Source organism: Fusarium venenatum (assembly GCF_020744135.1).
Source record: "Fusarium venenatum strain MPI-CAGE-CH-0201 chromosome Unknown EDB82scaffold_2, whole genome shotgun sequence".
NCBI classification, from domain to species: Eukaryota; Fungi; Ascomycota; class Sordariomycetes; order Hypocreales; family Nectriaceae; genus Fusarium; species Fusarium venenatum.
In genome coordinates this window covers 2,743,931-2,769,223 of record NW_027072130.1, presented here as the reverse complement: position 1 = coordinate 2,769,223, position 25,293 = coordinate 2,743,931, and the positions used below count along the sequence as shown (strand labels likewise).

At 48.6% G+C, this 25,293-nt stretch overlaps 10 protein-coding genes and 1 non-coding gene across 11 annotated transcripts; 5 read left to right on the top strand and 6 right to left on the bottom strand.

The window, feature by feature from the left end:
- Positions 1-339: 339 nt before the first annotated feature.
- Positions 340-706, top strand: EDB82DRAFT_428398 (mitochondrial 54S ribosomal protein mL41; the record flags this gene model as incomplete). Its single annotated transcript, XM_025733808.2, has 2 exons — positions 340-528; positions 584-706. The coding sequence occupies 2 exons, from the start codon at positions 340-342 to the stop codon at positions 704-706; spliced, it is 312 nt and encodes a 103-aa protein (XP_025584678.1).
- Positions 707-1,046: 340 nt separating this feature from the next.
- Positions 1,047-4,006, bottom strand: EDB82DRAFT_427208 (uncharacterized protein; the record flags this gene model as incomplete). The annotated part of the gene is made up of 3 exons (XM_025733807.2): positions 1,047-2,723; positions 2,770-3,795; positions 3,935-4,006. 3 exons carry the CDS (start codon positions 4,004-4,006, stop codon positions 1,047-1,049), a joined length of 2,775 nt encoding a protein of 924 aa, XP_025584677.1.
- A 215-nt stretch (positions 4,007-4,221) lies between these two features.
- On the top strand, positions 4,222-5,830 carry EDB82DRAFT_147681 (Pre-rRNA-processing protein TSR2-domain-containing protein). The gene is made up of 3 exons (XM_025733806.2): positions 4,222-4,273; positions 4,360-4,721; positions 4,784-5,830. The coding sequence occupies exons 2-3, from the start codon at positions 4,601-4,603 to the stop codon at positions 5,359-5,361; spliced, it is 699 nt and encodes a 232-aa protein (XP_025584676.1). The 5' UTR covers positions 4,222-4,273; positions 4,360-4,600; the 3' UTR covers positions 5,362-5,830.
- Positions 5,271-6,949, bottom strand: EDB82DRAFT_554454 (uncharacterized protein; the record flags this gene model as incomplete). The annotated part of the gene is made up of 3 exons (XM_025733805.2): positions 5,271-5,970; positions 6,019-6,727; positions 6,773-6,949. 3 exons carry the CDS (start codon positions 6,947-6,949, stop codon positions 5,546-5,548), a joined length of 1,311 nt encoding a protein of 436 aa, XP_025584675.1. The 3' UTR covers positions 5,271-5,545.
- A 1,901-nt stretch (positions 6,950-8,850) lies between these two features.
- Positions 8,851-9,119, top strand: EDB82DRAFT_523580 (glucose-repressible protein Grg1; the record flags this gene model as incomplete). The annotated part of the gene is made up of 2 exons (XM_025733804.2): positions 8,851-8,972; positions 9,026-9,119. The coding sequence occupies 2 exons, from the start codon at positions 8,851-8,853 to the stop codon at positions 9,117-9,119; spliced, it is 216 nt and encodes a 71-aa protein (XP_025584674.2).
- Positions 9,120-10,441: 1,322 nt separating this feature from the next.
- On the bottom strand, positions 10,442-10,523 carry EDB82DRAFT_t84. The gene has a single exon. It is a non-coding gene; the product is annotated as a tRNA-Gly (tRNA).
- A 147-nt stretch (positions 10,524-10,670) lies between these two features.
- On the bottom strand, positions 10,671-12,662 carry EDB82DRAFT_496599 (S-adenosyl-L-methionine-dependent methyltransferase). Its single transcript, XM_025733803.2, has 5 exons — positions 12,030-12,662; positions 11,937-11,982; positions 11,218-11,889; positions 10,900-11,165; positions 10,671-10,845 (listed from the first exon to the last, which is right to left on the bottom strand). Exons 1-5 carry the CDS (start codon positions 12,315-12,317, stop codon positions 10,786-10,788), a joined length of 1,332 nt encoding a protein of 443 aa, XP_025584673.1. The 5' UTR covers positions 12,318-12,662; the 3' UTR covers positions 10,671-10,785.
- Positions 12,663-13,385: 723 nt separating this feature from the next.
- EDB82DRAFT_147629 (S-adenosyl-L-methionine-dependent methyltransferase) lies at positions 13,386-15,006 on the bottom strand. Its single transcript, XM_065607066.1, has 3 exons — positions 14,197-15,006; positions 13,939-14,143; positions 13,386-13,883 (listed from the first exon to the last, which is right to left on the bottom strand). Exons 1-3 carry the CDS (start codon positions 14,891-14,893, stop codon positions 13,418-13,420), a joined length of 1,368 nt encoding a protein of 455 aa, XP_065464614.1. The 5' UTR covers positions 14,894-15,006; the 3' UTR covers positions 13,386-13,417.
- A 1,280-nt stretch (positions 15,007-16,286) lies between these two features.
- EDB82DRAFT_574189 (uncharacterized protein) lies at positions 16,287-18,008 on the top strand. Its single transcript, XM_025733801.2, has 2 exons — positions 16,287-16,653; positions 16,715-18,008. The coding sequence occupies exons 1-2, from the start codon at positions 16,381-16,383 to the stop codon at positions 17,567-17,569; spliced, it is 1,128 nt and encodes a 375-aa protein (XP_025584671.1). The 5' UTR covers positions 16,287-16,380; the 3' UTR covers positions 17,570-18,008.
- Positions 18,009-18,441: 433 nt separating this feature from the next.
- On the top strand, positions 18,442-21,145 carry EDB82DRAFT_147543 (uncharacterized protein). The gene is made up of 2 exons (XM_025733800.2): positions 18,442-20,668; positions 20,730-21,145. Exons 1-2 carry the CDS (start codon positions 18,590-18,592, stop codon positions 21,051-21,053), a joined length of 2,403 nt encoding a protein of 800 aa, XP_025584670.2. The 5' UTR covers positions 18,442-18,589; the 3' UTR covers positions 21,054-21,145.
- Positions 21,146-21,237: 92 nt separating this feature from the next.
- Positions 21,238-24,572, bottom strand: EDB82DRAFT_430018 (uncharacterized protein; the record flags this gene model as incomplete). Its single annotated transcript, XM_025733799.2, has 3 exons — positions 21,238-24,120; positions 24,175-24,489; positions 24,540-24,572. The coding sequence occupies 3 exons, from the start codon at positions 24,570-24,572 to the stop codon at positions 21,238-21,240; spliced, it is 3,231 nt and encodes a 1,076-aa protein (XP_025584669.1).
- Between the last annotated feature and the right edge of the window lie 721 nt (positions 24,573-25,293).

The following is a 25,293-nucleotide window of genomic DNA, read 5'->3' as shown; positions in this document are numbered from 1 at the left end:
CTGGTACAATGAAGTGTGCCAGATTTTACTATGTAAAGGAGTGGGTGACTATTTTCTTATTTTTAAAAGATTATAAACGTTATTGGAATAAAACGACATCATTATTATTTGAAGCATACCTCAGCAGTCTCCAGATGAACGCTTGGCCGTTAGCGGCACCCCATGCAATCCATCAGTACCTGATGCCGGAACCGGAACAACCGTCGCCGAATCTTCAAAACTTCAAGATTGAGCCTTGCGATCGCGGCACCAACAGCAATTGACCACAGATAACCCCCATTGACCCCGCCTCGGCCGACAAACATCCAACCCGAACGCCTCCATCATAATTCTCTCACGATGAGACCTACACAGGCGCTCTCGGTCGGTCGATACCGCCACATCAGACTCACAACCAAGGATGTCGGAAAAGGCTTCTACAAGGGTAACCGTACTGGTTCCATGGGTCGACACACAAAGTACGGAGGTTACGTGATCGAATGGAACAAGGTCCGAACATATGCTGTTCCACCTCTGAAGGACTTCAAGGTAAGGATGGGATACATTGGTGGTGGTTGGCGAGAAACTAATGTTGGTGGGATAGCTTACACCCTTCGTGAGCCGAGAAGTCAAGACACAATCGGGAGACTACAAGGGCCTTGACAAGGGCCCCCAAGATCCTTACTTCTATGTCGAGCAATGGAAGCGATTCAACGGTGTCGACTAAGCAGACAACGAACGACGGGAATGAGCTGGAAGCGGAGGAAAGTCTAGACGAAAAAGCGAATCTAGGACGAAGACATGAAGTGCCTGCCAGAGACTTGGGAACCTCTGAGAGGCCGTATATACCCCCTATACACTGTAATACTATGTATGATTATAGAAAAAGTTGGATTTCCTGCTGCATGCGGACTAATGACTATGGATGGATATTGATTGCAAACACAAGAAAATAACGATAGCGATTGTGCTTTGGCACACGAGATATCCTCACTGTACCAAAAAGGTACAACTGACTCTATCCCACCCGTTGCGCCAAACTGAACTCCTTTCATGAACTCCTCCTCTTACTTGACTCTGGGAAGCTCCTCCTGTGCTGTGACAAAAGTGTCCAAGCCAGGTCGTTCCAAAGGTGTGGCGAGCATGCTCGATGCTCCATCATCTAGTTCAGTCTTCTCGTTTGATACCCCGTTCTCGTGTACCTTTTTATCCGATTCTGCTGGATGGGCAGGGCTCATAGGTCGCGAGCTGGGCATGGCAGTAATATTAGATTGCAAGGTCCTCATGCTGGCAGTATCTGCTTCCTTCTTGAGACTGAAAGGGACTGCCGTGCCGTCAAGGAACGGTCGCTTTCCTGCTATCTCAATGACCGGCGCATCTTGGGAAGTGAGCTGAGTCGACTGTGAGGGTTGAGTGGTATCGTCATCATGGAAGCTCGGGCTCATAGGTCTTGAGCCTGGCAAGGGCGTGACATCAGATTGAAGGGTCATCATACTGGCCGTCTCGGCATTCTTATTGAGACTAAACGGCAGCGCAATACCATCCAGGAACGGTCTTTTGCCTGCCACACCAGTCTCTGGTGCATAATCTGGACTGAGCAGGCTAGGTTTGGCGGCTTCTTGCTCCTTTCGTTGCTCGATGAGGTGAGAAACTGGCATGTTCTCAGCGATAGCCTGACTACCCGTCTGGTTCTCATCGGTGACCATTCGTCTATGAGATCTACTTCTTGGTCGACCAGGATGTACGGGTGCCCTATCCTGCTGTTCAATGTCAGCAAAGGAGCGTGCTCCTTCACCCTCAGCAGTGGTGGCAGCTCGGGTCAGCGGTTGCACTGTTGCCTTCTTCTCTCGTTCGACGGTCGCCTCGTCGTGCTTTGAACCCCAGAGCGACCACATTGCTAGGCCCCAGCTCTTCTGTTGTTTCTTGCTTCCCTCGACCAGCTTGGAATCGACCCTCCGTCGGCCAGCTAATGCTGTTGGAGGAGGGCATTCTCCAGGGCCAAAATTGTGATAGCCAGCGGCCATATCGCTGACCATCTTCTTGTGGACCTTTGCCTTGGCAGACGCATATCGATGATCCCACTGATCCTTCATAGCCAGCCACTTCTTAACCGTGCCTTCTTTTACAATACCCACAGATGTAGGATCCACACAGCACGCTGTTAATTCGGCTTCGGACATCAATGGCAGTGTTGCGCCGTGACGAGTAACCCTTTGTCGAATCATGTGGTTCTTAAAACTCGGTAAAGGATCTCCGGCCTTTCCAACCTGGCCAGACTTGAAATCGTCCGACTTGTCGGTTTCTGCTGCTTTGGGTGGCTTCTCTTGGGATTCACTATCAGACCCTGATGCAGAGATGACTGAAATGTTGTCATCATCCATGATTTCTATACCACGCTTCTGAGCTCGTGCAAGGGCCCATGCTCCAAACTGAGCAACAGATCGATACATGTGCTTGGCAGGTCGAGTGAAACTCAGTGTTGGTGCCACATGGCAAAGGTCGTCCCATACTTGGAGTTGGACATCTGTTGGTTTGTATTGCTCTAACAAAGCCTTTCCCTCTGATGTCAGGGTCGGGGGCGCATACTTCGCAGGGTTTGCGCATTTATGAGCCATGTATATTTGTTCATCTCGAAGAATTTCGCCTCCTCCAACCATGATGAGGAGTGGAGGCAGACCACCCAGTGTAGGCTGCATCACTGGACTGACTAGGGGATGAGCAAGAAGCTCATTGGTAGTATACATCTGGGGGCGTTAGCATCTAATCGAACATGTCAACTACGAAACCTACCTGGATTTGGTCTTTGAGCTTGACAGACTGGCCATCGATGATAACGGAAAGAAGTTTCTCAGGATTAACGGGGACTCCGCCATTAATCCAATCCGATCTTGATGAAGCATCCGACGGTTCCTGCTTTACAACAGGCGCCTGTTGCTTTTCCTGCAGTTCCTTTTTACCTGGCGTCTTTTTCGTCTCGCCTTTCTTCTTCTTCAGGGCCTCTTCTCTCAACATTGTTATATCGTCCTCGTTTGGGGGTGGCCATGCTTTGGAAGGCTTATGGTGGAAACCAGCCTGTGGGATATAATCTAAGGGCGCCTCTCCAGCGACACTGGGGAACGAATGCGTCAAATCGACCCATGGGCTGATGAGAATAGCACCGGCGGGTAGCGGAATCCCTTGATCTCGAAGAACACACAATAGAGACATAACCATACCACCACCCGCAGAGTCACCGGCCAGAACGATAGTTGTCGGGTCTTGTATAGTGAGAAGATAGAGGTAAGCGGCAAGGCAGTCGTGCAGGCCACATGGGAATGGAAACTGTGGTGAAAGGCGATACCGAGGCGCAAAGACGCGTGCTTTGAGTTTTCGCGCATGTCGCTGTAGTTGATATCGATGTTCGTCAACGCTGCCAAAGTAGTACGCGCCTCCATGAATATACATCATGACGCGCCGCGACTTGCCCCCTTCTTGCTTTCGCTCATAAGCATCCGCGCGCATCTCAATCCATTCAGCATCGAGGGTGGTCTCTGGTTTCCGCCATTGCCACCACTTCTCGCCGCCCACTTGCCGGATGCCATCGGGACCCAATTGCGTTTGCAGTAATTGAGCGGCGCGCGTCAACTGGTCTTCAGATATAGTGACATGTTCGACTTTGACCCATTGAGGATGCGGCACCCATTGCGCGGTGAAAGCCTGAAGCTCTTCGACAGTGTGGTGTGACGCATACTCGAGGAACGATCGGATCAGATGGAGACCTTCATCGTAAGAGAGATGAGCAGTTGGGCGCTGTCGAAGGGGTTTCCTGTTGAAATACTAAAGGTTGCGAGTTAGTTATCGAGAAAAAGCAATCAATATTATGTAGTGTCTTGAATGAATGCCAATACTGATTGCTTTGCTTGTCCCCGCAAAAAGGATGCAGATCGATTGCATGATACGATGAGTGTTTACGTACATGAGAAAATAAAGTAGATACGACGGTTGGCGTCACAGCGAATGAGACGGAGGTAGTGTTGAGGTAGTTCATAGCTGTCTGTAAGGCTGTCTTTGTGGTTGCTTGGTACTCGTACACGACAGTTTAGTAGCTATTAAAGACGCGCCATCTGCCACAAAAAGCTTGTCAGAATGAAGACAAAGGCAGAGACATCCAGTTCGTTCAGGCTCAGCTGAACCGAAAACCTAATGCTAGTCAGGGTCTCATGATGTCATCCATCCCTGACCTGGGTGAGAAGTCAATGCATCGGGGCATCCAATTCTTACCCCTGACTCCACGGATGGACGCGCTGTGGGCAGAGTGAGTCGCTCTCTTCATTAAAAAGTGGCCTGTGCTTTCTCTTTGTGGGGAGATTTCCTGCCAAGAAAGCAAGTAACGAATTATAGATTCTATAAGCAGGATGTTATAGCTCTTCAAATCTTGGAAACAGTAGGAAAATATTCCAAGTTTGGCAATAATTCATTCTCTTATAATCTGGGTATTTGCTTCATCTAAGAAAAATCAAACAATTCATTCTACCTAGATAGAACAAATGACAAATAAACATCATCCATATCTCGAGGTCCAGATTATGTGGGCCAGCCAGGCCAGCATATCCTTAGGCCTGGCGGGTGGGGTCCAACCTGAATGGTGAAAAACACCAAAAATTTTGTGCAGAACCATCTTCTTGAAATTGCCCCTCCAAACCCCGCCAAATCCATAACCACAATCATGGCTTCTACAGAACCCGCACAGCTGCCTCCGGCTGGTAAGTCAAGTCTAGTATTCCGAGTCAGAAACCAGCCCTGGATTAACGAAACAAATCTACAGCCGAGCGTCAATCCGAGTTCGAGCAAGCTGTCGCATACGCCCTGCACCTTTGGCCTGCCCTTACACTATCCGTCCAGAACAACTGGGGCGGTCCCGACTCTGCCGACAAGCGCGATTGGTTTGCTGGCGCCGTCGTTGAGCTGTTCCCCGAATATACCGACACACCTCCTAGGAATGGCAGGGTTCCCGAGGATCCTGATCTGGAGGAGGTAGAGACTGTCCTGCTACAGGTCATGATTGACGAATTTGAGGTCAACGTCGACGACGATTCAGGCACAGAGGTGGCCGCCAACATTCTCCGTGCTCGCGCAAGCTGCACCCTGGGAACCTATGACGAGGTGAAGGCTCTGCGCACCCGCTGGTTGAACCGCCAGGGTACAAAGGTTGAGGGCGTATTCAAGAGGGTTGAGGACGACGACCAAGACACAGACTGGAGTGATGAAGATGATGAAGACGATGAGGGTGGTGCTGACGTTGAGATGGATGACGCTCCTGCTCTGGTTGCGGCACCTAAGGAGAAGCCCCAACCTCAGGTGGACGAGGACGGCTTCACCATGGTCACCAAGAAGAAGAAATAAGCAACCACAGCGAAAACAAAAAAATGTGGCGTGGGCAAGAGATGACGGTCACATATCGGAGTTCTTGGTATTTCAATATCAAGCTACAGGATTTGGTTCAAAATGCCAACCACAAAATACCGAACGCCGAGCTGGACAAGCGAAATCCGATCGTCCCAAGCATACACTAACCCAATTTCAGGCTCTATTCCCAGTCCTCATCACTATCTGAATCATCGTCGCTGTCTTCCTCGTCGCTACTCTCTGCCTTCTTCTTGGGATCCTTTGAGTCCTTGGGACTGTTGGGAGTCTGGGTTGTCTTTCCAGAGGCAGCGCCGACAACATCATAGCTAGCTTCGCTATCGGCCTGTGACTTCTCGTCGTTGGATTTGCGGGGCTCAGCTGGCTTCAGGAGGGGCTTTGCGGGAGGTTGTGTAGTGTTGGAGGAAGCAGTAACAGGGGTGGCAGGGGTAGCAGGAGCGGCCTTGGGCACGGTCTTGTTTTCAGTCTTGAGTTCAGTTTTGGGCTCAACCTTGGTCTTGGTCACGGGTGTGCTGGTATCGGCAGAGTCGTCGGAGTCGTTATCAGAATCGTCGTCACTCCAAGCAACGTCATCCTCAGCAGAGGCAGCTGTTTGTTTGTTAGTGGCTTGCTGTTAAGATGTTACAATTAACTCACCCTTGAGGAGATCTCGTCGTCTAGCTTCGGCCGTCTCAATGCCGTGACGAAGGAAATAGTAGCGCTTCCAGAAATCAACGTAGGGAACCTGGTCGGGAACCAGCTTCTCCATGGTAGCCCGTAAGTCGGGAAATTTCTGCAGATCACCATTGATATCAGGTGTCTTTTTATCAGCATCAAACTCCTTCGACCAAGCAGCATAATCAGCACTGTTAGGGTCCTTTGTGAAACTCTCAATCGAAGTGTGAATAACATGTAGTTGAGCATCGAATCTTGAAGTATGGATCACACGTTTACCCTGTGCGTCCTTACTTTCAAAAAGAACAGCACCATTCTGGTCAGACTCCTGAGGCGGTGCAATGCTAACAGCATCACGGAGGAAGTTTCGGACGTTGCCACCAAACTTAATAAGAGCTTCATCAGCAGCTTCCTCGGCTCGCTGAAGGTCCTTCAACCTCTTGGCAGCTTCGGCTCGAAGACGAGCAAGGGTATTCTCAGATTGTTTCGCCTCTTCCGAGCCATCCTGAGAAGCCCTTGGGGTGGTCTGATCTTTCTCTCCGTCTTTTGAGTTCTCACCTGCCGTGGCAGTATTAAGTGAAAGGTTCCTTGTATGGCTCAATATAGTTGAGCGCAGACTAGTGAGTCCTTTTGACGCATCCTCGCCTACTTCTGCCAGCTCCTTTGATGCTTGTGTATACACCGATTCACCCTATCCATGTTAGACAGACCAAATTTATGAAGTGAGATCTCGTACCTGCTTGGCCACAGTGCCAAAGAAACCACCAATCTTGGCACCCCATGGACTGTTGGAGAATGCCTTATAGGCGTCTTGGAGATCCTCATTCAGAGTTGACTGGGGTTGGGTAGTCTTTGGCTCTTCTGTCTTCTTAGCGTAGCCATCTTCTGTAATATGATCGTAAGCCAGATCCATGGCGTCGAGCTAGGTATCGTTCTAAGTTTGTGTATTTCAAACTATGGCCTTGAATCTCAATTTTGATAGCGAATTGATCGTTCAATTCGTTGAAGGTCACTTCATTCGATATCTCCTGTCGTTGACTTGGATCTCCCTTGTTCTGATTTGAGCCTCCTGACCGCACTGGCGGGGTCCAATGGCGGTTGGGCACGGGCCATTTTACTCACGTGATTTATCTATCTCATCATGACACCTAACCTAGAGTCTTATTGATGTTGCAATGTATGTTCGATCATGACGATCATATTCCTTGTACTTGACGATGATATCGTGGTTTCTGTATATCCTGTGTATACTTTTCGTATACTACAAGCATGGCGCGTATTTTACATATGTGATAAGCCTACAATTAACATGCTCTTCTCTATACATGATTATAGTTGTAATGCGCAAGCTCACACATCTACAATGTGCCAGTAGTTCAATCAATCACATCTCACTCAACAAGAGCCCAACTACCCGATGCGCTGGTCATCGTAACCGAAAGGCGTTAAAGATGCTAAGCTTACCCCCCGCTTTAAAATGCATGTCGGGGTTTACGACGAGGGGAAAGTGGCTGGAGACGACCGATCGATGCGCTGTCTTTGGGTATTGAGTCATCTTGGCCTATGGCAGGTATCGTAAAAAACAACAAGGTTTATGCGATATGGGCTTAATGAAGGAATACGTAGACTCGGTTGAATCAGGTATAGTATGTCTCTAGAACAACTTGCAGGCACTATTCCGACAAATTCGGTCGAAAAATATCAACAGATGTGCTAAACTTTGCCTCGGCCCCCAAGGCTGCAGTACCTGAGCTTGCGAGTATTCTGACTGCAAATATTCCATTAACTGTCCTACTCCTAGATTGTGGTTGCAATATGTGCCAAACGAACCCTTGACACTTCGGAGAAGATGGTGTTGATACCCTTGAGATCCTCAACATGGAGGGACCCTGAATCCGTGACATTCCCGAACATTCTCACGTGCTCGAATTCCCCCTCTACCGTAGGTTATCGGTGGCATTGCGATATGCTTATTCATGAGTAACCAAAGGCAATTCCTTGTTTACTTCGGTTGACGTAAAACCGACTCGATCGTCGGCTTCACACGGACAGCAATTCCGTCTAAAAAGATCACTTGACCCGATCGTGATCAGAGAAACGACCTAGAACGGGCTACGACATGCCGCCATATGCAGCTCGGCGTGTCAGGATTGGCTCCAAGGAAAGGGGCATCGACATGGCGTTGAAGCTTAGCTTTGAAAGAGGTGAGCTTTGGAAGAGTCATGTCGTCATCGCGCATCGTAGCTGCTGGTCTGAGTGACCAATCAGAAACGTGTCCCTGAATCGTGGATCCAAGATAATCCTCCAAAGTGGGAGCCTCAAGTTGGCCTGCAAATGATCATCAGTCTTCCCGAGCCTCGGATAAAACCGCCACCCAATCATGAAACTGTTTATGAAAACTAACTCTGGCACGAGGATCCTCCCCGGACGCAAACAATAATGCGGGTTTTAGTTAGAGGCGTTGACGATTCCTTGGCTCCTTCCCCCAAATTGGATTTTCCCATGACTGCTATGACGCAGTGGACAGATAGCTTAAGAATCCAGACTGTTCTAACACGGCAACTGACGTCACTCTCAATCGTGATCGCGTAGTGCCCCGCGACGCTCCTGCCCCTCAACTGCCTAGATGCAGCAATTGCCTAGAGTTTGAATGTGAATCACTGCCATGCCGCTTTCCTCACAAAGAACTACTTAAACCCCGATCCCTCCCACCTTCAATCTTCTCTTCTATTCATCAACACATCAATCCAATACTCACTCACAAACACAAACACTTTCAAACAACCCAACCCCAAACAACCAACCACTATCACAATGGAGTCCCTCAAGCAAGCTGGCAACTACGTCGCTGAGACCGTTCAGCAGGCTACCTCTGGTGCTTCCAAGGAGGCCAACAAGGAGGTTGCCAAGGATAGCAACGTCGCCGCCGGTACCCGGTATGTCTTCTCATCTTCGATAACAATAATACCACGCTAACATATCCATCTAGTGTCACCGCTGCCAAGGATGCCCTGTCCGACAAGTTCGAGGAGAAGTCCCACGAGGGCAAGGCCGAGGTTCACAAGGAGGCTGCTAAGCAGTAAATCGAATAACGACATGACACGGAAATCACTTTCTGAAGAAATGGATCGCAACGGCGTTGAAAGGGAATAGCGTTGGGACTACATAGGCTGTATACACTTACACCTAATACAAACAGTCAAATACCAAAACTTCTCACTAAATGATTTCGAAATGTTGTGGAGTTCCATATGCTACTTTTGTACTTAGTCTAGGCCCTATTAACTTAACCTTGACGACATTCCAAGGGTGGCCATTCTCCAAGATTTCAGAAAAATCGGCCTGGAAGCATAAGAGACGAAATTAGTAGGACACTTTATGCTCCTTACATTATGGTTCTTAGACTACTTATTCTCATACCCAAAATTTAAGAGGCCATTTATCTGCTACCCACTAGCTAACAATTCCCACACTGACTCCTTATAACTTGAATCTGTACCTATGTCTGTTGAGCAGTATTCGTCAGGAACGCCTCGAGGCTGATGCTGAAGTGAAGCATTTGGGTGCCTCAAAGGAATAAGACTTGGCTAAACTTCAACTAACTAAGGACTGGAACCTTTCGTTGGGAGACCTCGTCATCGCCAACTTTACTGAGCCATGAATTCCATCGAGCTACGATCGGATGGAACCTTACAACATTGCGAGATATTCCAGTCATCCTCGGTCTGAGTATGGGGACACTGGACCATTTCCTTGAGACTCGTTTTCCACCATAAAGTAAATGGATTTGGCCATTACTCCCCTGATTTTGCAAGCACTTTAGTAAAAGTGCTATGGGATTACTTTCACAGCGTCTCAAACATAACGAAGCTGTTACCTGCAAATCCCACGATTCCTACTTTCTCGGTTTCTCAACCTACACTTGCGAAATGCAAACCTCATAGACAAGACCAGCATTCAACAAAATGGCACTTTATTGAACCTACACATTCACGCTTCACCCCAATTTATCTGGTGCCTCTATCAACCCAAGACTCTAATACATCCACTAATGGCCTTCCACAGGAAAACTTTCCTGGTGTTTAATGAACCATTACCTCTGTTCAGGCACCTCGTCCTATACTGAAACTTTCTCTTTAGTTTATAACCTTGCTACTACGTCTGCAGCAACTGATATCGCCAGGCACAAGGGGCAGGCATAAGACGAGCCACTGGTTTTGTCCCATGTGTTTCTAGCAGCTGATTCCTGCTATTATATCTGTTGCGATCCTCTTGTTAAGGGCCGGGAATTCCTTCATCTTAGACAGACGATGAGGCTCACAAGACCTTGATCACATGCTGAAATTCGGTGTGATAGCTCCTGGTCGCTTCCAAAAAAGCGGTAGTAAGAAAAAGGATATGATCCTGCGTAATCTGGGAATCGAACCCAGGGCTCCCCGATGTCGCTTGAATGGCAACGGAGAATTTTACCACTAAACCAATTACGCTTCGATATTTAATTTGCAAAAATTTAACATTATGAGGTTCGCTCCACATGAGAAATGGCGTCTAGCCGATATCCTTTGTTGATGGGCGGTCAGTGTCTAAGTGCATTCACTTCAATCTTGTACCGCCAACGCATGTCAGTTTTGAAGATTGGCTTTGCTGCGAAAAGTCTTATTCATCCAGAAGTTAGATTTGCTATGATTTACATTATCCCGTTCATGTACAAACTCAATTATCCAACATCCAATATTGTTAATGTTAAATTCAAGGTTGCCAAACTGCTTCAATGATACTCATCCTACACCCCTCTGGCCGTGTCACACCCTTTAAAACCTGTCAGTACGGTGATTAGGGGAAGTCACTTAACAAATAACTTACCTTGAAAACGAATCGCTCGTCAGCAGCCTTGAAAAGCTCCTCAAACTCCTTTTCCGTTCGCTCTTGGGAGTTTAGAAGAGTCAGCATCAGTAGATCCATGCTCCGCATAAGCTTCTCATCCCAGTTGTTCTCGACTCCAGGCTCACGGAGACAGTGGTCGTTGATGATTATACGGGCCCCAGGTTTAAGAGCCGGGATAAGATTCTTCAGAATTGTGACAGCGTAATGCGAAGCAAGGTTATGAAATATCCACCTAAAGAAAAATACTTCATTTTGGTCAGCTGAAATCTAGTAGCGATGGTCCACGCTGCATCTTACCATCAGCGCCCTTGGCAGGTTGCTCCGTGAAGAAGTCGTGGGCCTGAAGCGATATACGTTGGGTTATCCCTTCATCTTCGCATATGGGATTCGGGGCGCTGCCGACAGTTTTTGGCAAATCTTGCACAACGAATTTCACCTTGCTCCATTTCCTAGCCAAGTCCACGCACACAAAGCCATGGCTACCGCCGACATCTACGAACGTCCCTTCATTGGCGTCCACCTTGGAAAAGTCGTAGTTGTCGACGAAATGGCCGACTTCATAGCCCTCTCCACCGGTGAGGCTTGCCATTGCTACAGCGAATCGCTTTCCTCGTGGGGGGTCTTTGCCAAAGGTTACAAACATGGGCTCTTTGTCGACCGTTCCCCAAGCATGGTTGAATCCGGTCCGCGTAAGTAAGGTAGCCTTTGGGTCGGCACGGAGAGCTTCCAAGGTATGTGCTCCAGCTGGGAAGAAATCCTCTCCGTTCAAGCCCACCCAAGCTTGAAGGTTGGCATCTTGAGCAAGGATCTTAGAAGCAGCACTGTGTGCTATAAAGCCCGGTATGGGTTCCTGAAAGATACTGTTCGTCATGGCATGACGCAGAGCACGCGCCAAATTGACGGAATCCAGTGTGGTTTTAGTTTGAAGATCTCCCAAAGAAATGGGCTCGTCCAACGGGACAAGATCGTCTTTTGAGTATCAGCAAAGAATCTGACTGCATAGTAGGCATTCTCACATATCTTAAAACTGTTGAGAATCTGAAGACTCAACGTGTCTAGATACTTTTTTTGTTAGTTCCAAAGGAATTACCCGAAATACAAAGACTTACACTCCATATGCCCCATCTGATAGTTTCTCTGGGTCCTCTTACGAGAAGTTCTAGTTGTTTTGTGGCCGATGAAATCTCCAGTCGGCATTTCTGTATGTCCTCTGGTAGCCTAGGGAGGTCATTGGGGGCATTGGTGCCAAACCCCAGATCTGGAAGCCCGTTGCTTTTGAAATAATTGTCAAGCTTTTCTGTCTCTTGGGCAATCTTCCTCGCCAACTGTACCATGAGAGATGTCTCTAAGCTTGGCGAGCCATGCGAGTATGGCGGAGTAAGTTCTTCTTCGCCCATGTTGACAAAATTCGCGATGTAGTCGTGCTTCACGGCCAACGTTGCAATACGTAGTACGGCTTTGGGGTTGCGTGATTTTATATATTTCAGATTTCCATTGATGGCCTGGGATAATTCGAAACTGCAGACGACCAGCAAGACCCATGCGGGTAGTGGGTATGTCCAGAACGTGGTTGGCTTGAGGTATTCCACCTATTTGCACCACCCTCATTCCTGGTAGCGTGAATTGAAAAAGTGGCGAGATGTCTTTAGGCCAAGTCTATCTCAATAAGAACCTTCTTGATTGGCGTGTATTCTGCAAGTTGTGGCATTAATCCCTGAAACGAAGTCGAGAAATGATATGGGAGTAGTACATAAAGTACATGACTGGGATTATTTATCGCGATAACACCGGTTTGGTTAGGCCTTGAGCCCATCCGATCCCCTGTTCCTCCTCTCCGCAGGCTAGTTCCGAAGCTAACATGGATGTAATGGTGTGGGCGGCACGAAGCCATGTTCATATTAAGCCCCATGGAGCTTGGCCGCCTTTGGCTGCATTAGTGGACCTGTGCGATGGTAACCTTTCACACTTTCTTCATGTTGGAATTCTTTCCCGGTGTTTTGAACGTTTCTTCAGAATGATATGACATTTATGGCACGTAAATTATTGTGGAGAAACGGTATGCATTCATCAACTGAAGATTCTCATGTGCGAACCAGGTGAATAGATTATATAGGTAATGTGTTATGGATCGTTGTACTTTTGTATATATGAGCAAGATGTGGTGGCGCCGTCTAACATCAACTCGTGGGTTGTAGTACAGGTTGACGAATGTGCCTTTAATGGCATGAGTCCATCGAATCGGTTAGACCCAAGGCTAATTGCGCCTGGCACTTATTTTTGGACCAGACTTGCCTCAGCAGAGTTGGCATACATGAGCAGTTCGTATCGGAGCAAAAACAGCGTCCACTCAGCATTCCAGTTGGCATCTATAGTGGCCCAATGTTATGATGGCGTCCCTCGGGCCGGCAGGTCCTTGGTTGCAGAACAGCATTAAACTATCGGTGATCTTATGTATTTTTACCCCTTCTCTCTTTTTGTATGTTCCAATTCGGTGCTTTTAGTACGGCTTCTGACCATACACGATGTGCATGGGCATGTATAGCAACGCCGTGTTGTCACTGTAAGCCCTTCGCACACTAACAAGAAAGACTTCAATCTGCTCGCGGCTCCATCCCATCCCTCTGGACATAGGACCGAGAGCAATGGCTTGGATGCCATCGTTTAATATTGTGCGCCAATAGAGCCCGACAGTCTTGAGAACTTGATTCTTAGGCCAAGTTCCAAGAGGGACGTGAAATATTCGTTCAGTAACATTAATAAAACCGGCCGATTGCATCTTAGCAGCCAACTTGCCACCTGCTGCGGCAGGGAAATCTACACCGAGTGCTGCAAGGCCTTCGTTGATGTAGGTCCAGTATTGTGCAATTGGGTGATCGTATGGCTGGATGGCTTCACCTGTTCTTGCGTTGTGAGGGTAATGGTGAATCTCCTGGAGCTCCATCCAGCCTCCAGGCTTCATGTGTCTTTGCTTGCATGAGTATGATGTTGGTGGAATGGCGTTGGGAGTTTGGTACTCACTGTAGGGCGCTATCAAACAGCCGAGGCCAGTCTTTGACCGCTTGAACGGTATGACGGGAATGAATATAATCAAAGTGATTCTGGGGATGAAGCCAGGAAGACTCAACATCGTCAACCATAAAGTGAACGTTGGGTGGCAACCAAGTTGGTTGTATGGGCGAGAGGTCGATACCGAGAACATTGGCACTGGGATATTGCTCGCCCACTATTTTAGTGTTAGATGTTGGAACGTACACGCATGAAGCAATGTGGTCTTACTCTCTATCGCCCATATTCCTGTGCCAGTTCCAATGTCAAGGATATTCTGAGGGTTGTCACCGAGAGGCGCAAAATGCAGTTTCTGGCCTGAGAGAAGTCTGACCATGGCATGCTTCATGTCTTCTCTCTCCTGTTCCACGTCATCGTTTGGAAAGTTATATGCCCCGGCGCGAAAGCTGTGGTAACGGCGGCCATTCTCGAACATGTAATCCCGAACAGATGAGCCAATAGATGTACTCGCAGAGCTCATGTTATCGCTCCCATATCCAGCATCGTCCGTGGAATTGTACTCGTCACTGTCTGCGACGATGGTTTCTTCGGCCTGAGCGAGAGCCTGTCGAGACATGGCCTCCTGCTCTGTAACCGACATTTCCGGGAACATTGAGATTCCATTCGGGTGAGTAAGTGGCGACGTAACCCCGGGGTCATTGCGTCGACACTGTTCGGAGATGTCTGAAGCAGGAAAGTCTGTTGTACGATCCATTCGGGGGTATTCCTTCAAGGCATCATACGGTTTACTAGTTTTTGTAAGGGAGTTAACGCTGTTATTGCTATGATCCAACATGGTTCGTCGAGTTTCTGATATCTCGCGGTCGCTTGACTTGACAACATTAGGATGCAATTGGCCATGAACAGATAATTCATCATAGTCAGTAGCATCCTCGCGTTGTCTCTTATTGTGCGGTCCCTGGTCCATCGTAATTGAAGTGTATGTGTAAGTGACGGAAGGAAGACGGGTATAACGAAAAAGCAGTTGGCGTCTGGTCGACTTGGTGCGGATATAAAAGGACAACTTTAATGTCTAAATAATGGATGGCCGACGATCTGCGTAGGCTCGGGCTTCGTCACGGGCCTCGAGATTTCGTAAAAGGGTAGCGAATGAAAACGAAGATTGAAACAGCATGCGCGGTCCGATGACGATGTTACCGACTCGGGTAGATCTGAATGTCAAGGAGTTGTTGTAAGGGCAGTTGGTTGGTATAATGATATTTGGTGTCAAAACCACATGGATAACAGGCGCAAAAGCAAGCGGATCCCAAGCAATGTGTTTGAATGAAACAACTTCTGCAGTTGCAGGAGGAGAGTTGCATGTCTAGAAGAAAGAGGCGCTTGAGAATAGGTAAGTACAATAGCTACCTCCTGAACATACTTAGACCAGCGTAGGCTCGTTCATCCTACCCGCACCTGCTGTAGGTAGGTACCTTCCATGGAGCAAACCAAAAGTTGGTGGGGCTTTTGTAGGCAAGGGACGGGCCCGACAGCAGTTGGTTGCGGTATAGATCGTGCCAAGAAAGTGGCAGATTGCCGCCACTTGGATTATAAATACTGACAGATACTGGTTCTAGCCAAGCCGCCTGGTCTTGAGTATTGTCTAGGTTAGTAGGTATTTAATTGATCATTGATAGTGACCCAAATGGTGCCGGAGTGCCTCCCTCTCCATCTCCCTCTGTTATTGTAAGCCCACTTAGTAGTCTGATGATTAGGGTATCTAATTAGACGAATGGACAGGCAAATCTCACAAACAAAGAAAATACTGGGCTGAACTCAACTCAACCTTGGTAGGTTCTTTCAGGGTTTCCTGAACTACCTACCTAGTCTGCACTGTATGTCTAACCGTGTTGTGGTTTAAAGTCCAGCATACTACAGGCTGTTGATGGACTGTCCGTAAACCAACCTCTAATCCAACATAACCGCGCCCCCTGAGACATCAGATTTGTGACAAATGACCAGATTGTAGACTCCTCATATATGATGTATCAAACGAGTCGTCACTTGATTAATAGCGGAGCAGTATCCGTATTTCCATCCGGATGGTCCGAGCAAATTCGCTTCACAAGTGACAAAAGCAATACTAAAATGTGGAAGAAAAAAAAATGAGCTGGATTTTGGCATTAGCATGAAGTTGTGATCAATACTTGAGGCTCCTCACCAATGTTTGCCCAATAGTGCTGGTATCCATACCTACCTAGCTTAGGTAGGTATGTATTGTAGTTACCTAACGTTAGCCTGCACAATCGACCGTGGCATCAAGGTCAGGGTAACTGAGACGAAGAGAGGCGCCCACTTTTTGAAAAGAATTAACTTAGACTGCTAATGTAACTTACTAACAACGCAACAACGTCATCGAGACTTTCTGTAAATCACTAACCCCAACTCATCACCGAGGCTGTCAATATACTTCAAATGTCTCAATCCAAATTCGTCCATTGTGTTGGAAGCCCAGCATTTAGACCAGATGAGGCCATTGAAGACATCGACCGTCAGAAGGAAGCTGTCGATTATCTGCTGAAGAATGACCTGTACAACGCCAGTCGAGTACTATTTCAGCTTCCCGAACCAGATTCCTACACATATCATGCCATAACAAGTGTAAAACTTGCCCAAGTGCAATCTGTTGTAAATCTCGGAGGTACCAATGGCCTACATGCTTGGTATCGTAACGATGATGGCTCACCAGTAAGATCTCGCCCATCGACAGCCCTCGAGGACTGGACAACAACGAGACTGACCTTGACAGAGAGACCCGCCTCCTCAGACTGACGTTGAAGCATATGCTTCTATTTTCAGGCCATCAACAGCAACTGGTGCGGTTCTCAAGAACCTGGGAACCAATGCTAAAAAAGGCTCAACGAGAAGTGAAGTCGCAGCCAATCTGGAGAGAAAGCGATATCTACACCCGGGGCTTGTGACGAAGCTCACCGTTCCAAAGTGCAAAAATCCGCCCAGCACAAACCCATATCTCGATTTTTGGATGTGGTCATGCCACTCCCTAGAGTGGTGCGGTCCTTGCCCAGCATCAGAACGTGTTGCAACAAGCCATCACGTACTGCCCATCTTCATGCACCATTTTGGCTGTGCAACACCAACTCACGAAAGCCTGTATATTCTCAAGATCCTGGCTGACGGGCGTCCTATTGCGGATATAGGGTCAGGAAATGGATATTGGGCTTTCATGCTCCGCCGTTACGGCCTGACCGTACACGCGGTGGACAACATGCAGAGTGAATGGCGAGTCAACTGGGTCAATGACACCGTCATTTCTGATGGTGTTAAATGGTTGCGCAAGAACGCCAGTGGAAAAGAAATGGTTCTCTTGCTCGTATACCCTGTCGTTGGCGGCGGTATAGGTGGTGGCACTGAAGGAGGTTTTACAAGAAACCTCGTAGCTGCGTTTGAGGGTGACACTATCGCCGTTGTTGGCACGCAAAACCGGAATGGTTACACAGGGTTCAAGGGAATAACTATGGATGAGTTTATGGAGAGTGAGCATAAGGATTGGACCATGGTCACCAAGGTTGCTTTGCCTTCGTTTCCTGGAAAGGACGAGGCACTATATGTGTTTCAACGGGGCGAAAGAGTGCCACTACAATAAAAGACAGTATTGAGGCAATATTTATTGTACTTATTTCCATATAGACACCTATCTACCTTGCTTAGGTAGACTCTAAGGGGCAGTATCAGTTCGATCATGAAGCAAGTTAATCTCTGTATACTATAATTTCTCAACCTTGCCCTAACATGGTCTTGCTTCAGGCTCATGAAAACACCTCTAGGGATTGAAAGTACCTTTGGTAGTAGTCAAGTTTATAACCAGTTTTATGTTTCAGATATGGAAATCTACAACCCATTAGACAGTGAATAATGCCCAAAGTTGCTATCCACACTTTCTGAGCCCAACATTGACTCAGTAGATATTCTGGTCAGGTGACGTAGTGACTGTCTCAAGCACGACAATAGCCATCCTACAACATCATGGTCATTTTCATAAAGTTATCATTAAGTGATACTCTGTACAATGATCCGATCTCAATACTATCATCTCTACACAGCACAGCCCAGTGCCGCCCCGCAAAATGACAACCTATCTGTCCCCTTGTTTTCAGCCTCAGCCTCTGCCTCGTTGGAACCGCCACACTAAACCCCAGTTAAGCGGCCCGGTAGCGTTCGGGGTCACCCGACAGATGCGAGTTGAGACCCTCATAAGCTGTTTGACTGGTCTCTCATAACACCAAGAGCCTGGGTCTCTGCAGGTCAGGTTCCAATGCCAGTCAAGTGGAGGTAGCCTAGCATTTCGGTCCGTCCGCCATTGACGCATGCCATCGCGTCAGGCGGCCGGTCATTGTTAATTTAAATGAATGGGAAGCCTGGGATTTATTACTCAATCCGGCATGATCCTTCGAGCATCTCTTATTCTCTCTCATAATCACCAGGCATCTGCTACCTTTTTCTCCATCTTTCTTCCCCTCTCACCTGTCCTGTTTTGTTTCAGACACAACAAGAGAGCGAGACCCAACCCCGCGAGCTCCACACAAATAAATACCCCTCCTTCTGTTGCAGCTTCAACTTGTGTCTTTGCGAAAAACCAGAAACCCAACCCCCAAAACGAGCGATTATGTCTTCTCTCCGACCTGATGATAGGTCCCGAAAGGATCGATCCCGGTCACGCTCTCGTGATCATAGGTCCAAGAGCGATGCTGAGCGCCCATCCTATAGCGATTATCGCGAACCGAGCTACATATACCCAGAAGATGATTTGAATGACCGTACAAGACCGGGCGCGCCACAAGCAAGCGGTGCTCTTCCCTACCCTGATGAGGGCGGCATCTATCCTGCAATCCCTGGAAATCTAGAGCAATACAGCTATGACTCTTATCAGCCCGCCTACCGAACCGCCTCTCCGCCGAAGGACTCGCCTTACAGGTCCTCGCACGACAGGGTTGACAGTAACTTACCAGGAACATTCCCTGATGACAGTCGTCGCGAGAAAGATAAAGACCCATACACTTACAATGCAGAGCCCCGTGCCAAGGATGAACAAGACAGGTTCAGCTTTCTGCCACAGAAGTACATGCGCAAGCTTACTGGATCTCCCGGCGACAACAAGGAAAGGGACAACCGAAGCCGTAAAGACAGGCTAGACGATGACCTGGCCTACGGACAGCCAGGAGTTCCCCCGCGCCCCAAAGCTGAGACTGACGACTTAGCTTATGGCAAGGCCACAGGACTCCCTTCAACCGCCAGCCAGGTCATGACTACATACAACCCCCCTCCAACTTCTGGAGACGACTATTATGCCCAGCAACAGAACCCCTACGGATATACTCATCGCGATCCCGCAAGTCCGTCTGTTGATCAGTACGGGTCGCGCAGGTCCAGGGAAGATGTGCGTTACAATGAGATTTATGGCTCCAACGCCAATGTCGTGACTGCTGAGCCTAGGAGCCGTGATGACGAGAAACATCGCGAACGTCGTAGAGACAGATCTTCTGATCCTCGGGGCAGCTCAGACCTTCTAACTGCGGACTCTGGGGGCCGGAAACGTGAAAAGTCACGGGACAGGTCTCGCCGACGTGAAAAATCTCGGGAAAGATCTCGATCCCACAAGAGAGAGAAATCGGGAGATACTCTGACTGTGGACAGCCATCGCAGACACAGATCACGATCCAGGGATGGACGCCACAGCCGAAAGGATAGGTCTCCTCAACCTCCAACTGAGAGGATGTCAGGTCTCAGCATCAACACCGGACTGACAGTTGGTGGCCTCGCCGTTGGTGGCTTGGCCGGCGCATCACTCGCAAATGCTCCACCATCGCCCATGCTCGAGTCCTACTATGGCACTTACCAGGATTGCTCTCCTATGCCATCTCCTCTGCTGCTTGCTGCCAAGTCGAACGAGGATAACCGAGCTCTTGAGGCGCTCTCTCCGCTAGGGTCTGACAATGAAGAGGATAGCAGACGTCGCCGACGCGCCCGCTTCCACGACCCTGAGGACATCACAACCCAGCTAGCCCAGGCCCTGAAGGGGGGCCGTAAGCCTGACACTGAGCCACTTATCGAGATTCTACCAAGCTTGACACACGATCAAGTTATGAAGCTACGCGCTGATTACAAGGCGCTCGTCAAAACAGGCTCCGAACGCAAGGGCGTCAACATTGCCAAGCATATCCGTGCTCGTCTCAAAGACGAAGACCCTCTCCTGATGAAGGCCTGTTACTCTGTTGCCCTGGGTATATGGGAGAGCGAGGCATACTGGGCCAACTTTTGGTACCAGGGGGACAAGACTCGTCGAGAACTGCTCATCGAATCCCTCATGGGTCGCACCAATGCCGAAATACGTTATATCAAGGACGCTTTCACAGACAAAAAGTACGACAACAGCCTCACCAAATGCATGAAAGAAGAGCTCAAGGAGGACAAGTTTAAGAAAGCCGTCCTTCTGGTTCTTGAGGAACGTCGCATGGAGGAGTATGATCACCACGGCCGCCTGGTACCAATCGACTACGCTCTGGTGGACCAGGACGTCGCTGATCTCCGCCGCTCCATAAAATCGGAAAAGGGTGGTGAGACAGCAATGATCAACATTATTGTACTTCGTAGCGACTCTCATCTTCGCGTTATTCTTCAGGAGTACGAGCGTCAGTACCGTGCCAACTTTGCGCGCGATGCTCTCAAAAAGAGCGGGAACCTTGTGGTAAGTTTGACACGTCTTTCCATCCGTTGACAAACCTTGTTTCATTACTAACGTCCGTCAGGGTGAACTTTTGGCGCATATTCTCAATGGTGTCATCAACCGTCCCGTTCGCGACGCCCTGCTCATTCATCACGCCACCTCGGCGTCTCGCAAAGATGGGCTTCGTCGCGAGCTGCTCATTTCACGCCTTGTTCGATACCACTGGGATCCGCACCACATGCGGGCTGTCAAGCAAGCTTACCGTGAACGCTACGGCAGAGCCATGAGAGACGCCGTTCGCGACGCGACGAGCGGTGAATGGGGCGAGTTTTGTGGTGAACTGTGTATTGCACGTGTGCCTGATGACGTGAGGAAGTTTGACAAGATCAGCTATAGTACGAGATGAGCAAGCCTTTTTATGATTTATGAAGAAATGGACATGTAGCGTTAAGTATATAAAGGTTCTATACATAGAATGATGAACATTGACAATATATGCAATTTTTTGGCATGTTTGAGCACAGATCTCAGTAGATAAATCGATGTGATGGATTTTTTTTTTCTAATTCTTTTTCCAAATCGATCACGTATTATTTCTTGGATCCTCTGCCTCCCCTTTTGCCCTTCCCGCCAGCACCTTTCTTACCGCCACTGCCGCCGCTTCCACTGCTTCCGCCGGCCATCATAACCCTCACCTTGCCAACAGGCACGACGTTGAAGGTCTCTTCAGGCTTAAGTGCCTTGATCAGCTCAACCTCGCGCGGCCACATTCGATCCTTATCCCGAGCATTTTCGTCCACAACACCTTTCTTGGTAGAAGCCGCCTTCCAACGCTCGAGAACCTCCTTGACTGCTTTACCCTTCTTGGTCGCACCAGGTTGCAGCTTGGCTTTGTACTTGTAGCGTCCGAGGGCGTTCCATGGAGCGCAAACTGGGATAATCTCAAGGATCTCGTCACCGGGAAGAGGTGTGCCAACAATAGCATCGAGCACTGTCATCTGACTGGCCTCGTCTTCATCAAGTATCTCAACACCTTCCTCCATCATGACGCGTCGGATCTCCTCGTGTTCAGCTGTTTCCTTTTGTTGCCGCTGGTGCTGTGCACGACGTCGCTCTTTAGCTGCCGCGAGTTCAGCCTCGCGATCTGCTTTAGCCTTTGCCTCAGCCTCAGCTTTCTTTTGTCCAATGGTAGCTCCAATCAAGGCTTCGGCAGCGGCTCGGTCCTCATCGTCTTGGTGCTTATACTTTGCAGCAATCTTCTTAGCTTTGCTTCGTTGACCTCGCTTAGGGGGGTGCTTCTTAGAGGAGTTTGGCATGTTGTTTTGCGAGCCTGTCTCTGAAGGCTTGCTGGCGGTCCCCTTCTCTGATTTAGCGGGTTCATCTCTGTCATCGGCTTCACCTTCATCAGCTCCGTTTTCCTCGGTTTGATCGTCCTCTCCTTCTTTCTCATCGGCCTCGGCTACTCCTTGGTTCGGGGCCTTGTTGCTTGCTTCATCCGAGATCCTAAGCTCCGAAACACATTCCTCGGCTTCTTCAACTTCGTCATCACGACCTTCGCTTTTCTTAAACGCTTGAAGAGGATTATCACGAGACTCTTCATCATGTTTCTCATCTTCGGATTCATAATCAGAGGGCACGTCGGAATGTCCTGCATCAGGCTCGTCAGCATCACCCATCATTCCTGCTGATTGGGGAGCACCAGAGCCTTCATCGCCGATTGCGGAATCAACATCGTGTAAGCGGTGCTTGACATGCTTGGCTTTGCTCTCTTCGCTGATTCTAAAAGCAAGACCCAGTCCAAGGAGAAGTTGAGCCGGAGGCAAAAAGTTCTTCTTTCCACGAATCATGAAACTTCCGGCTTGCAGAAACTCTCCTGTTGGGGCAGATTTGGAGACTTGATCAGCGTTAACCCACCACGCAGGCATGCCAGCTTTGGAATCCCAAGCATTTGATGAGCACACAGCGAGTGATCCCGCCTGGGAAAGCGTTGCGGGAGGGATTGGTGCATCCGGAGTTTTGGGGTTGTTCTTGATGATGACGCTAGATGCTCCATGCAGATCAGCATGGCAGTAAATGTCGCCTTTTCGAAGATATTTCTTGTATATGGTTTCGTTCTGCTGAGCATCTTTGCCTCCGATTACAAGATAACCGTCGGATGAGATGAACCAAGTGAACTTCTCGAACCACATCTGCTTACGAATGGGTTGGAGCAGAGCCTTCTCTTGTTTCAACCCCTTTTTAAGATCATCGGTGATCTTTTGCTCCGCATTTTTCAACGCCCTGGATGCTTGTTGCTGAGTTTTCTCTTCCTTGACGGCCGCCGTTTTTCTCTGATCGAAATACTCTCGAGCATTACTCCAGGGGCTGAGGCCAAGATTGATCTCTACGTTAAGCGCCTTATTAGTCTGCTTTCCTTTGACAGCTGATGTGCCTTCATCATCGTCTAGTGCGCTGTCGTCGTCGTCGGTTTCATAAGGGTCATCTTCTTCCGGTTCAAACTCTTCCTCTGCCAGCTCGAGGGTGATGAGATTCTCGGCAAGGTTCAGAGGTAACTTGATGATCTCGGCAACAGGATTGTGGCGCTTCTTCTCGCGTTCAACCAACTTTCCAACATCCACCCAGTCCATTCCTTGATTGAGTAGTCCGTTGACGGCATCCATAGCTTCCTGAACACGTTCGACATTCGCTTCAATGGCGGCAGCTTTGCGGAAGTTGAGAGTCTGTGCTTCTTGAAGCCCCTCGATCCGTTTGTTTTGTTCGTTCTTCGCAGCTTCCAATTTTCGTTTTGCTGCTGCCTCGCGCTCAGTCAGCTTGGACTCGAGTCTTTGACCTTCCAAAGACGAGAAGAACTCATCGACTGTTTCGTTGTAGCCTTGGAACTCGAGAACCTCAATCGCGGGATCATTCTTCAATTTGTATGGGATGAAAGGATGAAAGTCGTCGTATAGTAGGTTATCGCGCTTTGTCTTTGCCTCTTCGTTTCCTTCGGTTCCTTCTGGCCTCTCTCGGCGTTTAGCAAATATATAGCCAGTGCATATTTCTGAGCTTGTAAGCTCTTCCACGATTTTACGAGCTTCCTGAAGTGACTTGACCAACTCATCCAATAGAGTTTCGTTAGCTAGGACTTCATCAGGTTTAACTGTGGTATCAAAGTTGTTTGTATGCAGCCAGTGATCCACAAGCACGGGAGGCAACTCTGTGATAGACACTGCCAGACTCTTTCTCAAATCACCGCCAGGCTTGCCCTTTTGCTTCTTTGATGACGTCGCATCGACAGCCGCCTTTTCCACAGCGGCCTTGAGGGCATTTTGCACTCTCTCTTTGGTTAAGGGAGGAATTCCGCCATAGTTCTGTCTGTTTTCAAGAGAGTATTGCAGTCCAACTCGCTGCGGCTCCTGCCCTTCGCCTTCGGATACGGTTCTCGCGAGGGCAAGGATGTTTAAATCGGCATCTGTGAGGATGATGTTACCGCTCTAGCGACAAAAGTGTCAGCGAGTTTCATCAAAACAAGGGGGTATAGGACATACAGCAAAGAACTCTAAGAACATGCGATATTGACCATCGCTGAACTCAAATTCGAGGACTCTATCGGTGCCTACTTGCCTAACTGCCGTCAACCGTCTGGTCTTGAGAAACTTCCGGAGGCGCGCAACGAATATGGAGGGGGCCGCAGCGGTTGTGCGTGCGAACTTTGTCAGATGACAACGGAATCCAGTGTCAATAACAAGCTGCTTCTTATTGTCGGGTTTCGCAAACTTGAGGAGAAGAATTTTGGAGGAAAGGTCGTATACATTGGAGAGTCGAAGAGTCACCAGGCGCTCCTGGAGCTCATGTGCAATGATCTTATCAGGCAGTTAGAAGAGGTCATGAATAGCTTTCACGTTGCACTCACTTTCACATCCAACGAAGAGAATCTTTGCTTCATTTTGAAGTATAGTCTCTAGACCAAGATACACAAACTTGAAAAACTCAGGCTCTACACTACATCATCGCGGTACAAGGGGAATCCCATCGTGGGGTATGGAGGGGCATGCTGACATCATCCGGGTTCCACGTGACTTGAAGCTTCCTCCAGTGCCGGGTAGGTACCTGGTTTCAGGCATGGAAGGAGCAGGAAACGTCCAAGGTCAATCATCCACGAAATTCGCTACCCGACTCTTGTGTATCTGACGGGTATCATACCAACCGATGACTCCAGCTGTTGGGGATTTTTTGCATGACATCCTCGTCTAGATATCGCTAAAGTGCATGTTTGTTGAACCCCAGAGACAAGGACTCAGTGGGTTGATCACAGACCCGCGTCGCAACACCATCTGGAATATTTTTTGCTACATAGTACTTTCAATGCGCATCAGACTTGCATTAGTACGACAGAGGGCGCACGCAACGAACGCATCGCATCATTACTTGCGTGGTGTTGATGAACAACATGAGCATACTGTATATCAGCATGTATGCAGGCATCATTAACACACTCAGAGTTACTCCAAATTTCTCAGATAACGGCACAGGCTCTGTTCAAGCATTGCATTCACTATTCACAGTCTCAACCGCGCAAAGCTGTCATACTGAGCACATGACACCCGTTGAGCCGAGGAACTTTGATCAACTCAATCCATCAGCACAACAAAAACATTGACAGTCGC